Source organism: Aptenodytes patagonicus, chromosome 1 (assembly GCF_965638725.1).
Source record: "Aptenodytes patagonicus chromosome 1, bAptPat1.pri.cur, whole genome shotgun sequence".
Lineage (NCBI taxonomy): Eukaryota > Metazoa > Chordata > Aves > Sphenisciformes > Spheniscidae > Aptenodytes > Aptenodytes patagonicus.
The window spans coordinates 209,410,707-209,424,656 of NC_134949.1; the positions used below are offsets into that span (position 1 = coordinate 209,410,707).

Sequence of the window (13,950 nt, forward strand, 5' to 3'; positions counted from 1 at the left end):
ATAAGCACATTTTATTTGACATGTGCTTACTTTGCACTTAACTCCACAACCTGAGTTTTTCTCCCATATCCTTTAAATTCCCAAACATGCTTTCTGTCATCAAAATCTCCCAACACTTCTTATTTCTACAACTTGATAGCCTACTATAGATACAAAATTTTGCAGTATAGCAAACATTTAAATACAAGGATAGCACAAAACATTCCACATTTTAGTAAGTTGTAAATTTAAATTCTGAAATTATCAAAGAAAGGTAATTTAATTTTTTCTTTCAGCAAATCTCAATTATTTCTACAAATGAATTAACATCTACTAGTGATACTGAAATGTAAGGTTACAAGAACAAGGGAGCACAGACTGGTAGAACAAGATATAATTACCGTATTTACCTGCTATTGATGTGATGAATCAGGGTGTAAATTACATCTCGGAGGACAAAAGCCCATGCTCCTCCTAAACCATCTTTTATCTCTTGAAGTAACAGACTAACAAACAAGTGATAAATTATAAGAACTCTGTGTTTCTTGTAAATGTTGTTTGTATTTGATGCGTGCTTACAAAGGGCTAGAAGGATTTTCTGGAATGAATCCTAAAAATGAATAAACTATGATTTAAAAAAAAAATTCATAATGCCAATACAGATATACTTTATATGAAGAAAAAACTTCAGTGATAGATATATATATATGTTTTTTTAAAGGACATGGACAAAAAGGCTTTATTATTTTTACTGCTTTAAACAAACAAAAGACCTACATAGAAACCAATTCTCCAGGCAGGACTGCAAGCCCCATATCTCCTAGTTTTCTTTTTTCTTTTTTTTTCCCCCACATGACAAAGGTTATGCGCATTTTTCAGAAAACCAAACAGTTATGGCAGTTTTCACCAACAGGAGAAACATCAGATAAAAAAACATTAAAACATCAGGTAGTGCTTCAATCTATATTCTTTCAAACATAATATTCATACGTACAAAATGCATTATTTCATAGAATATATCAATACAGATTGTAACTGTTAAAACTGTAAACTTAAAAAAAAAAGTAACCATCTTGAAGTACTAGGCAGGTTGTGTTACATTTTAAAGAATTTATTCCACTGGCTGGCAATATTAACTTTTACACTCAAAAGATTTAGACAAACAGTCTGGTAAAAGGTTTTTTTCTTATTTTTAGATTGTTTATGGATAGGCAAAATAAATTGTTGACAACATATGCAATAAAATAGCATAAACTTTGAAAAGATACGTTTCTAAGAAATGTTACAAGACAGTAATATGTTTATGATTTATTGCAAGGTCTGCATAATTTTATATGCCTTTGTATTTGCCTTTAACAACTGAAAATCAGATGTCTAAAAACGTCACAGACTATAAAATTTCACACTGTCAGTAAGGGAAGCAAATTTTAATATCTTAATTGTAGATAGTATTTAGATAAAATTGTCCAAATGTAATTATTTTAGAACGTTCTTCAGACATATGCCAAAGAAATAAATTGCATCTAAATTGTGTCTGGTACACACAGATTTCCCCAACCTTTAAAATAATCCTCTCTATTTATACATTATTTTATATGTATTATTTAATGCATGTAATAGTTCAAGCATGTAGTTTTTGTAAGGTTACTGTGTCCCTGAACTTAGGACTTCTTCCATTTCAGAAGGCAAACAAAAGAACAGAAAGGTTTCTAAGGTGGTATTTTTTCCTCATATATACATGACAAAAATGTCTAATTAAAGCAAAATGTACCCATAAAAGAAATTTTATATTCTACAGAAAAAGAAAATCATCATTACATACTTACAGGGCTTTTAGAAAGAACTGCTACAAGACTTTTTAATTTGCTTTTATGACAGTTGCTAATATAGTCCAAGGTTGCCTTAATCACATAAGACGGAAAATGAGGAGGATTAGGAGCAGGATCCAGTTCCCTAAATGAATAAAAAAGAGGTTTATTTCTTTTTCTTCCCAAAATCAAACCCCATGTATTAAATAAAATAGGTCTCATTGAATAAACACTTAACTCCTAGGAAATCTTTTCTGCTTTCAGTAAGAAAGAAGCACCAAAAGCATCCAGCAGTGACATGCATCTTATTTTTAGCTGTCTGTTGTCCCTCTATGGCAGCTAAGTTGTACTTTCTTAACATTCCTTTATTATTTTTTGAAAGCTCGTACTGCTAAAAAACCCACACATTTGTCTCATCTAAGGTACCTCATAGGAAAATCTAATTGCAAGTCATGGATAAAGCTTCTGCATTTTGCAATTATGGGAACAATTTGGTTGAGAAAAAAGTAATCACAAATCTCCCCATTATAAAAAAAGGGTAGTTGACTTTTCTGGGACCTCAAAAGAAAAGAAATGCATCATGATAGTAACAAAACAGCAAAATCTAAGTTTCATCACTCTTATTCTTACTATTCCCTTCCTAGAAAGAAAAACTTTGGCTACAAGCAGACACCACAGTCTGTTAATAAACTCACTGAAACAAATTTCTTTTATAAAGTTCTGAAATCCTCAGCCATTTAACTTTTGGCAGATTTTCATAGAAATGTTTTCGTTTGTTTCAACTTTATATTTCTACAATAAAAATATCTTCTTCAATAACTTCAGAAAGTGTAATGTTTTTCCAAATAGTTTGTATCTAAACACAAAAATCTGGAAAATTATTTCCAGATAGAATTATGCAAATAGTGATATTTTTAGGACAACAACGAAGACTGAAAAGCTTGTAAAAATGAAGACATTTATGGCATTAGAATATTTCTATTAATTAGGAATTCGTTAATTTGGCATTGCTTAAGCAATCTCCTTACCAAAGGCAAGAGCTGCCACTACAAGAACTGTTAAGAAACAGTTCACTTCACTTCTCAGTGACTTCTAAATATTTAAAGACCTTTAAAAGAATCACTTTAATTTAGACATTAAAACCTGACCAATTTTAGAGAGAGGGCAGTCCATCCAAATTTGAACTAATTTAAATTGGCATTGCCATAGTCCAGCTCACCAACATACAACGGCGTTCTCTTGCCCACCCGTTCATTCTTTCCATTAACTGAAGTATTATAGAGGTTCTCCTTACTGATACTGGGGAATAACTATGTGAGAAAGCATGCCTATGATACATCATTACTAATGACAACAAAATCCTTTAGTTCTCAGCTTCAGGGCCACCTCTTCTTGTGCCTGAAGGGCACATTTTAATGCACAATGTTATGCAAACACACTCAGCATTTAGAAAATCTACAAACATGTACCTTATGTATTTACTTAAATGAGCTCCTTCTTCTACCGTGGTATCAGGTGGTTCATGTAAGGTCATCAACAGTTCAACCACAACCTCTGGTAAGTTATTATGAGATAAATTGTCAATTTGCTAGAAGGCAAAAAATAGTGTTTTAATAAGAGTAAAATATTTTAGCTAAAATAATTTAACATGTCTTTTCTTTCTGAGAAAACCCATTTTTTCCTGTCTGAATTCTCTGTTTGTTCAGTTATGCATGACATACAACTCATTCAGAAATTAAGCCTGGTTAAGTCTTGTCTATGGCAGTCACAGGTAGAACAATTCACTTTCCTACAGTATCTGGGAAAAAAAAGTTTAATTTTACTACTAGTTCTGAATATAGAGTCTGCCTCTGGAGAAGATGGCTCCTCATAAAGCATTAACAAAATATTTTAAGAGGAAAACATGACATACTTAAACAGATATATGACAGGGAAACTCAGGGTTGTATACTGAATGGTAGAAAAAATTTTTATTACATTCTGAAAAAAATTATACTTCAAGTTAACTGTCTGCCTGAAAGTTTCTATTGAATAGCTACTTCAAAACCTTGGGATAAAAATTTGGCTAGTTTGGCTTTATTAAAATAATAATTTTGTATCTATAAACTTGAACTATTTACATTTTTACAGACTATATAAAAGTTTCTTTCAGGTCTGTTAAACGCCATAGAACTCAATTTACACATTTAAAACAGATACCTGTTTTCCTAAGCAGTTTTCGTCCTTAAGCATGTCGTAAACTTTAGAAGCCGTATCTCTTTGCTCTGCTGCTTCACTCTTTCCATGGCTTTCATAGGCAAAATACGGGAGGATATTCACAAGTATCTTTGGAAAGCAGTCTGCTAGAACCTGCCTCCAGTCTTTTTCAATCTTGTTGGCAAGTGATTTCACATCTTCAAATTGACTTCTAATCACCAGGTGTGGAACCAAAACTTTATAACAAGACCTACATGTAGTAAATACATTTCCAGAATGTCCTTGAATTGGATTTTTTTAAAAATCTCAAGCATAATATAGCAAATACCATTCATCTACTGTATAACTAAACTTGTAATTATTGTTTAGCTACCGCTATACAAAAAAATCTTACCAGCATAAATATAATAGACAAGATACCAGAAAGACATTTTAAAAGCCCTCAATATGTTATCTTACAACACAATCCTGATGCATTACTACATTTCGAAATTTGAAACCCTGTCTCATGATTGTAAATAAATCTTAATAAACTGCTTTCATATAGCAAACTTACCTGTAGAATTCCTCAAGGCTAGTATAGTTCAGAAGTACATAAGGAAAAGAAGACAGGCTATATCCGTTGTCATTTATTTTCAGCCACTCCATTACCAAATAGTCTAAATGTGATGTCATGAAGTCTTCTATACTTTTATAGCCGAAAATGTCAGATACTTTTTTCAAAACCTGTGCATGAAACAGGATTGCAGAAATAGCGTGCAGAGTATATGATACTATGGCAAACTGACAGTACTACAACTCCATGTCCCCACCCCAGCCTTTTAATGAATATTTGTATAACTCAACTTCCATTTAACATAAGCAACTTTTTTATTATTTGTATTGCTGTACCTCAAAAGAGTGCAATCAAGGAACTACAACTACCCCGTATGAGGTGGTATGCAAAGAAAGGACAGCCAGTACACATTTTGCAGGGTAGGGACTGTGTGTAAAAACAAGAGGCAACGAATAGAAAGAAAGGATAAAAAGGAGAGAACACGCACTAAAAAAAATGACAGGCACGAAAGGCTGAAGTATAAACAGCAATGATTTCAGTACGCCCTTGTGAACTTCAAAATAAAAGTCCACAGGAGACATACCATCTTCCACTACTTCGCATTTATTTTACATATTTTCCACATTGGAAAACTCATTTTACTTCCACTGGGTAGAAAGATTTTTTAAAATGAGATCTGCAATCTTCAATGTATAAAAATCTATTTGTATTTCAGATCTATGCTTTTAACATACAAGATTTATCACTAAAATTGCCTTTTATGATGTCATTATTTCTATGTAGGTCATTAAATATAATTACAAATTCATTCAGATATTTAAGTCCCACATTAGTCATGCTTTTACAAAATTTAACAACTTCTAATACTGACAAAAGCATTTTGTACCGTTCCAATTTTAACCTAACCTTAATTTATAACCTAAATATAAAATGGAATTTTATACTTGCCTTTTTCACAAGGTGAGGTTCTAATCCATTCTCTTTCACAGACTGGCAAATAGCAAACAAAGCTTGCTTTTCACAGACCGGACTGCAGCACAGAACCATGGTTATAAGCATCAGCAAATCCGCTTTTCCATTACACTGTTTGTCCAAAAGATCTTCAGGACTTGCATCACCCCTGACCTTCAATAGGAAATAATGAAGAACTCGTACAAATATTCTGTTAAAGCAATCTCCTAATTAGTAAATGAGCATAAATAATTTAAAATTAAGGGCATTGACATAAATACTGCTGAAAATCTTGCTTTGGTTGCTTAAAAATTACTTCCCCCAGCTGTCTGCTCCACTCCTCAACCAGAAGCTACTGCCTCCAGCACGCTAGCACACATGCCAATACCTCATCCACTCCAGTTCATGTTATAGTATCAGCAGTTTAAACAAAGGCAACGCACTTAACAGAGAAATGATGGAGGCATTGACAAGACAAGTTGTCTTTTTGCTCCTCCCTGATGCATACAGGAAAGAACTGCCTTGTAATTCAAATGCAGTTCTTCCCCTGTTAAGGCATGGTGTTGACAAGTGATGAATACTGAATAAAAATAACAAGAAACTGCAATGAAAGGGCAGAAGCTAACAGAAAACAGCAAGCTGAGGTGACAGAACAGGGAGCCAAGGCAACACAGAAATGAGACGAGACAACAAAGAGTTGGAGGCAACAGTACAGAGATGAAATGAGGTGACAGAGAGATCGAGGCCTCAGCAGCGAGCCTAAGCTACAAGACAGCAGGCAAAGGGAACAGAGAGAAAATGTGGCAGAGGGATGACATGCAGATAGATGATAGTGTGACAGAAAAAAAATGGAAAATGTAGATGATGTAGATGACTTAGCATGGTAGCAAGGAATGGGGAAAAGTGAAAGACACTAATAGAAAAATTAATGGTTAAAGAAATTCCATGGTAATACACACCACTGAATTTCTAGTCACTGCACTGAAGTAAAACTTTTCCTTCATTTGAAGTTTCTCTGAACAGTTTAGTTTTTTAAGCAAATTTTGGTTTTGTGAAAACCACTGCTCTAATACCATTGGAAATATGATCTTACTGAAATTTATAAATCTGTTTTTATACTATGTAAACACATAATTTGGATTTACTTTGCCTCTTATTCACCAGTTACATGTTGTCTGGAATATCGAGGCTCCATTTTTCTTTGATTCTTAAGTGTTACAGTCCTGAAACCCACAACAACAAATAGTATGATACAGAAGAGCAGTCTGGAACATACAGTGAAAAAGTTTACAAACTTCTAATCTGGGCAAAACAGTGACTGACTGGGCGTGTAAGGAATTTCCTGACTGCCACCTTGTTTCACCACCCCAGATTATCAGAAGTCCAGAAGAATTAATGTTCTCAGAAAACTTAACACGATCATTTTAAAAGTCATCTTATTCATAAGATGAAAACTAGGCAAAACTAAAGACTAGATGTTGGTACCTGATTTCTCATTCCTTCCTGAACTCTGAGATATGCATTCTCAAAAGCCTTTTGCTGGAGCTTCAAGGGAAGAGGTTTTGACATTCCAGAAGAATCTCTCTGTTTGACATCTTGAAACAAACTTCAAAAAAAGAACAATAATTATTAGCATAACATTTAGTCTACAGAATTACTACATATTGTGCATATCAAATAAGATGATTCTGATTTTCTGAATATCATTATTTGCTTCTTAACTTTCTTGTACAGCAGTCTTTCCTTCCTCTCCCTCAAACATTATCAATAACACTAAGAATATCTAACACTAGGAATATCTGTTGGAGCAAAATGGCGGAGAATAGCCTGAAAACATATAAAAGTTTCCCAATCTCTGCCAGCGCAGGAAGCCAAACTTCAGTTGTCCATCACAATGGAATATTTCATGTAATGAAGTACTTTGGGAATATATTTATTGTACAGATGTATATGTAAAAAGAGTTTCTCAAAGAATTTATTTTTTTGTAGATGAAGGCCCAACCTACTTTGCTCTTTGTAACAAAATGGGAACACCACAGTGGATCGGACCAAATGTTATTCTAGCCTTTTCTAAGTGACTATTAGCAGGTACCTAAGATCACCGTATGCTTGCCTCGTATGCATAATAATTCCTTGAATATAACATTTGACCACAGGTGACCTAGGCAGATCATGAGTTAGAAGTGGTGACTGTATTTAGTATCCTTCAATGATTTCCTCTTTCATGAATTTGTTGCTTTTTGAACCCCTGTAAACATCCAGACAGTTGAAGACAGTAAGATAACACTCAGGTTAACTGAATGTTGTACGAAGAAGTGAACTATATTTTCTTAGTATCTTGAACCTGCTAGCTTCACTTGACATCCCCTAGTCTTTAAACTGGAAAAGACTGCCAATCTTCACTTTGTTCTGCTCCAGATTTTGTAGAGTTATGTTATACCTCCTGCAATTCAGCTCTTTTTGTGCTGAAGGGTTCCAATTTATGCAACCAATAGCTGTGCATAAAGTGTTTCATACTTTTGAACATCCCTCCTCTACTCCTATTCCAGTTCAATTACATCCTTTTTGATGTATGGAGAAAGAACTATATACAGTATTCAAAACACAAGATCCTTTGAAAAAGTTTTTATGCTACACAATGTACCTAATCTATTTCTAGAGGATAAACAACTATTTCCTATTCAAGTTTTGCATAATAAATTCAGTGCAAAATTTGCTATCATATATAGTTTTTTATATATTGTTTATCTCTCTCTCTCTCACATCACAGAATAATTGAAATGTAGACAAAGTTTGAACACCTTAACCAAAGTCACTTGGTCGGATTTTATATTCCATCAAGATTAAAGCCCCAGAAGCACTGAAAAGAGCAGCTATACAGCAGCAGAAATAACACTCAGTTAAGTGAAATTAAGCAAATTAATTAAACAGAAAAGAGATCTACATTATCACCTGGTAATCGACTTTGCAGCAAGAATGCGAACTTGATGGTGGCTATCTGCGAGAAAATGTGGGAAAGCATCACTCACAGGTAGATCTTCATTTATCACATTAAGGATCGCCCACTTGCAATGAGGATCAGCCTGAAGAAAATTAATATTGTGGTTTAAAATATACAGAAGACCTACAATGGAATATACATTGATGTACGCAAAAGATCTTTAGACACTGCTTTTAAGTACACCTGAAGTATATACCTAACAATGTCAGAAAATCTGGGATTACCTCAAGCAGGGCTTTCATGCAGTTTAAAAGGGCCACTCTTACTGGCGCTGTGCATTTCCCTCCTTGAGCCAAATGCCTAAAATAAGGAAGATTTGAATAAATGAAAAAGTTGCCAACAATTTTGAGAAAAAGTTTAATGAGTTAGTGTCTGCTGCTCACAGGTCATTCTTTTATGCTCAATAGGCATGTTTGGGAGGATTTGACGTTTTTATTGATAATCTACAATTGTAAACAATATTCATTTTTGGTTGCTGAAGTTATCACTTGTTATAATTACTGATGCAATTCAGAGTATAATCAGCCTTTGTTAATACACAACAGTGTAGCATTTATTGTTCTAATACTATCTTAAGGACAATATGATTCTTTGCTAAAAAAATAACATGACAAAGAAAATCTGGAAAGTTAAATGCTGGATAAAGATATCAAAGGATACCAACAGCAAGACACCCAACAGCACTACAGTCTTCATGCTGATAGCAAAGTTAAAAATTTTACGCCCAACAGATTTATGCATTAAATAGATAAACATACCAAAAGGCTCCAACAACTGTCAAAAATTGTCCTTGGGCATCCTCTGTCTCTTCAGCATGTGTGTTGGACTGGGCCAACCCTACTGCTATAGGAAGTAAATTATTTAGAATTACTTTACAGACTTCTTGATCTCGGCGGTACAAAGAACACACAGCTCTGTGAAAGAATGAAAGAAAAAATATCTTGAAACACCAAACAGCCCCCAAATCCTCTAGCGGTTGAACTAGAATAGCTCTAATACATGCTGAATATATTCTCTCTTACGAAAGAGGCCTAAGAAGCATAAGAACATCGTCTTCAGGCAAGAGGTGTCCTTCCATAGGGAGCTCCTTCAAAAGGACCAAGTACTGGGGAATAAAAAAAAATTAAAAAAAAAGAACCAAAATGGAAAATAATACTTAAGAAAATAAGTAGACAAAAAGAAAAACTATAAAACATTTTCAGTAACTCTTACATGAAATCACACAGCAAGGATACCTATTGTCAGCTCTTACATGTTAGACTGACCATCTTTTCATGCAAAGACTGTCACACAGTAATATGGCTCATGAAATTTTTGGCAGTCAAAAATATTTCCTTTGTAAACTAAAACACAGATCCTATTCTACTACAGAGACCATTTCTAGCTATTTAACAAATAATTAATGATAAAGGTAAGATGTTTATACTTCTCAGCTCTTTATTTTCTGGCTTACAAATTCGAACTGCTCTTTCCCCGACCACAGCACACTTTAAAACACTAAAAGTAGCCATTTTAATGTCTTCTCAGGGGACCGATGACAAGAGAAAGACAAGAATATACAATTGACAAGAACATACAAATTTAAGAACAGTACAAATATAGAGGTGGGTCTGCTGTAAAACAAGCTCACACTCACCACGTGCAGATGCAATGGCTTAGCACTATCAAAGACACTGCCATCAGTAAGCATTAACAGCCTCCTCCGTATATCAGAGGCTCGGAAGCTCACTGTCTGAATTTGGACTGTAGTTACACAAATACATAAGAACCTCAGAATTTCAAGGAGAAGTAAATCCTGCTTTGTCAACTGTTCTTCAGCTAATGGGCTCAAAGCACCTGAAAACAAGATTTTCATGTAAGAAATGCTTCTCTAAGGACAATAAAAAAATTGATAACATTTTAGGTCTTTACAAAACTAATTTAAGTTCTCAGAATAGAGTACTAGCAACCTTTAAGTTTATTTGTTACTGAGCAGTTACTGCATCAGTAACAGCTTCTTGAGCGTGTTTCCCACTTCTACAAAGGTCTTCTCTAAAACAGCAGCTTTTAATTTTATGTGCCCATACATATGGCTGATTTCTCCATCGAGGTTACAATGAACTCAGCAGAACCATCTGCAGCTATGTTCTTTTGTGTTGTTAACTAAAACTTAGGATATATTTCAAACTACGGATTCAAAGCTTCCGCAAAACTGAAATGATGACAATTACTACTGTGTTAATATCCTCATTGAAATTTCAATTATAACCTAAATGAAATAGTTATAAATGCCATTTTCCTGTCACATTTAGAACTCTTGTAACTTTCTGCAATTGCAAACTTTATTTATTAGAATTATTTATTGGATGGTTGGAGAAGATACTTCTAAAGACACTTATTCAACATGATGGGGAAAACAGACCAGCTGCCGTTTGTGGCATTAATTTAACACCCTGATTTCCTTCTCATTCAATAATAAACAGAAGACATAGTCCTGATTAAAAACTAAGATACACACCATTTTAAGAAAGAATTTAAAACAACAGAGAACGTCAGTACTTGTAGCTCCTAACAGGAATAAACAGACAGATTCGTGCTCCTGTCCCTCTGCAGGTCCAGAGATATAAGAAAGCTGACCTTGTCAAGAACTACTGATCAGGAAAAGGAGAAAAGTTAAATAGGACTACTTTTAAGAAAATGAAGACAGAGACAGGTATCCTACAGACACACTTTCTAGTCTCCTCTTTGCCAAAATTTCTGCCTGACTTTGAACAAGTTAGCTAGCTTCTCTGCTTGCATTTTACTATTTATAAAATAAAAAATAAAATTCTCCTTTCCAAATAAGCTAGAACCTTCATTAACATCTTTAAAACACTAATGAGGTACAAAAGAATTATTATTGTTTATAAAGTACCTGGTTCAACCATTGCCTGCTTCAACTATTAATAAAGCAGCACAATTTTGTATCTCACTGTCATTCAAGCAACGAGCAATCTGTAAAAACAAGCTTTTGCAAATAGTTTTGGACACAGAGAAGACTTACCTGTTACATTTTGCATCTCACCAGATTCATTTGTATCACTGATGTCAGTCACTGAATGATCATCGAATAGATCATCAGATACCTGGTTATCTACTTCCATTATACTCTCCTCAGGATCATTCCCCGTTAGATCTACTTCTCCTAGTTCACTTGGTTTTCCAGTAAACGTCATCTGACGAAAACACCACATCCTTTTAAAGTTGGTTTTTAAGGACAGGAGAAACACCACAGGCATAACACAAGTAAAGACACTACAGCTTCCCAGTGAACTAGAATGGGTGAAGACAACAAGGGCTACACTGAATTGATTAATTTCATCCTTTGTGATAAACCTGTCTTCTACGTACATGAATTGTTTGATTTGAACTATTCTCTTTAGGACACAAGCTTCCTAAGAAAGATACTAGTCTCTGTGGTTTAGATGGTGCCAAGGACATTGTTAGTATTTGAAAAACAATTCTCTCTACAAGACTCACAAACTTCTCACTATACTTCATAATTACAGAGAAATGAAAGGAAGGCATATGACCTTTTTGAGGGCACACTAATTACTACTTTCTCTACCAGATGACAAGTTAACAGAAGGTAAGACTCTCAGCTTCTCATCACCTGAAAAAGCAAAGGATTTTGCCTACCTAGACCTGACTACAGGACAACGTGCCAAAAAGATAAGTTTTAAGAGTTGTGCTAAACACAGTGATGTGCCATCCTATTACTTTTCTCAGTGAGAAAGGAGAGCTATTTACATTTAGAAGATTTAATATCTATATAATAAACACATTTAAAGTGTTTTAAGGCACATAAGTCCATCAAACTACAAAATAAAAAGAAGCTTTTAAAACTTTACAAATGCATTAAACGTGACGTGTTATAGAAATTCTTGCTGTGGCATAAAATCTGTATATACTTTCTCTCTAATACAGTATTGAAAAATTTCCAGAAATAACATAATTTGTTTTTTAATGTGAACTGGCGTGCTAACCTTGATCAAATGTTATCTATCTGCTCTCATTTTTCCCCTACACCTGTGTTCAAATGCTAAACAGAAGTGTTTCCAGTTAGGAATTCTCTTAACGTATTTTGATTTATTTTTTCAGTTATCTGCATCTCATTTGGTTTGTCGCCAGGTTTGCTTGTAAAAACAATCCTCTCATAGAAGAGCACTGCATTTAGGAACAGACAGAACGTACTTACCAGATTTTTGCAAATATCTACGAGATCATTCATAAATTTTGATGTTAACAAACGCAGGAATATATTAGACAGCATCTTAATAGCACTGTTCTGTAAGAAAGCAAGATGTACAGACAGGTTAATTCATTTTTTTCAGCTACATATGTACGATATTCAACTTTGTGATCTCATTAATGAAGAAAGAAATATAAATTCCTTTATAAACTTTACCTTGGTACAATTGCATAAACAGTTTGTACACTGCATTATCAAAGTCCTCAGTGAGCTGATCTGGGTATCTTCATGTAGTTTGTTTTTAGACTGAGAAATGCTTTCTCCGGCATAATGAATGAGTGACTAGTAAAAATATAACACAGTTAAAATACCTCAGTTAAATTCCTTTATACATCAGCACATACACAGCATACACACAGAGACAAAAGGACATGATTCTCATTCATACATTCTCATTCATACAGCTTTGATATTTATAGTGTGCATCAGTGAGTTTGGACTTCTTTTTTTTTTTCTTTGATTTTTGTTTCACTCATTCTGCTCCAGAAGTGACAAAAAGATGGCCCAGACCTGCCTGAAACATTGGTATTTTCATCACAAAAGAAAAATACAGCATCTCTCCATAATGTGTAACTTTTGGGTTTTCATATTTTAGCAAGAAACCACCTCAGACAGTAGTAGTAGAAGTAATAACAACAACAATAATAATAGCAGTAGCTGTCTTCATACTGGTTTAAACCATCAAATGATCTTAACAAATTCCTGCATAAAAGACCTATAAATGAAAGGACTTGTTATCCTCTAAGTAGTCCTTTGTCCACGTCCATGATTATTTTATATTTTTAAAAGGGGTGACTCAGAAATGTATCAATATTTAGAATACTCTCTACTGCAAAATTGATGCATTGGTGTACTAACAGAATTTCAGTGACTCCTCTCTTTCAGCAGCAGTAACATACTTAAACCTCTCTCAACTGCCTTTTTTTAAGCAGAAACCAGTGGAAATATTCATGCTCTGAAAACGTGTCAATATGACTAGAATTTTAAACATTATTTTATATTTAATGGTTTATTTCATTTTTAATAGCTCCCAAACACATTGCTATTACCTTAGCATTCTGGAACAACTCTGATTTAAAGGCATCCTCTTCTTTAAATATACCAGTGTAGCAATAGCAACCAAGAACACCAATCAAGAGACTGACACATCGGACAAGGTGTTCTGCAGCAACAACCTTAGACTAAATCA

At 34.1% G+C, this 13,950-nt stretch overlaps 1 protein-coding gene across 3 annotated transcripts in view; it reads right to left on the reverse strand.

The window, feature by feature from the left end:
• ATM (ATM serine/threonine kinase) overlaps positions 1 to 13,950 on the reverse strand; it is an 81,890-nt gene that overhangs the window by 46,368 nt on the left and 21,572 nt on the right. For 2 of the 3 annotated variants that reach the window (XM_076328177.1, XM_076328176.1), the window contains exons 14-29: positions 13,811 to 13,942; positions 12,918 to 13,043; positions 12,708 to 12,797; positions 11,514 to 11,685; positions 10,128 to 10,327; positions 9,514 to 9,596; positions 9,250 to 9,405; positions 8,716 to 8,791; positions 8,443 to 8,573; positions 6,976 to 7,096; positions 5,488 to 5,664; positions 4,540 to 4,709; positions 3,987 to 4,233; positions 3,257 to 3,375; positions 1,806 to 1,932; positions 390 to 589 (exon numbers count right to left, since the gene is read on the reverse strand). In XM_076328177.1, coding sequence (XP_076184292.1) covers positions 390 to 589; positions 1,806 to 1,932; positions 3,257 to 3,375; positions 3,987 to 4,233; positions 4,540 to 4,709; positions 5,488 to 5,664; positions 6,976 to 7,096; positions 8,443 to 8,573; positions 8,716 to 8,791; positions 9,250 to 9,405; positions 9,514 to 9,596; positions 10,128 to 10,327; positions 11,514 to 11,685; positions 12,708 to 12,797; positions 12,918 to 13,043; positions 13,811 to 13,942 — 2,327 coding nt within the window. The remainder of the gene's footprint in view (positions 1 to 389; positions 590 to 1,805; positions 1,933 to 3,256; positions 3,376 to 3,986; positions 4,234 to 4,539; positions 4,710 to 5,487; positions 5,665 to 6,975; positions 7,097 to 8,442; positions 8,574 to 8,715; positions 8,792 to 9,249; positions 9,406 to 9,513; positions 9,597 to 10,127; positions 10,328 to 11,513; positions 11,686 to 12,707; positions 12,798 to 12,917; positions 13,044 to 13,810; positions 13,943 to 13,950) is intronic. The other variant, XM_076328178.1, reaches the window with a different exon arrangement.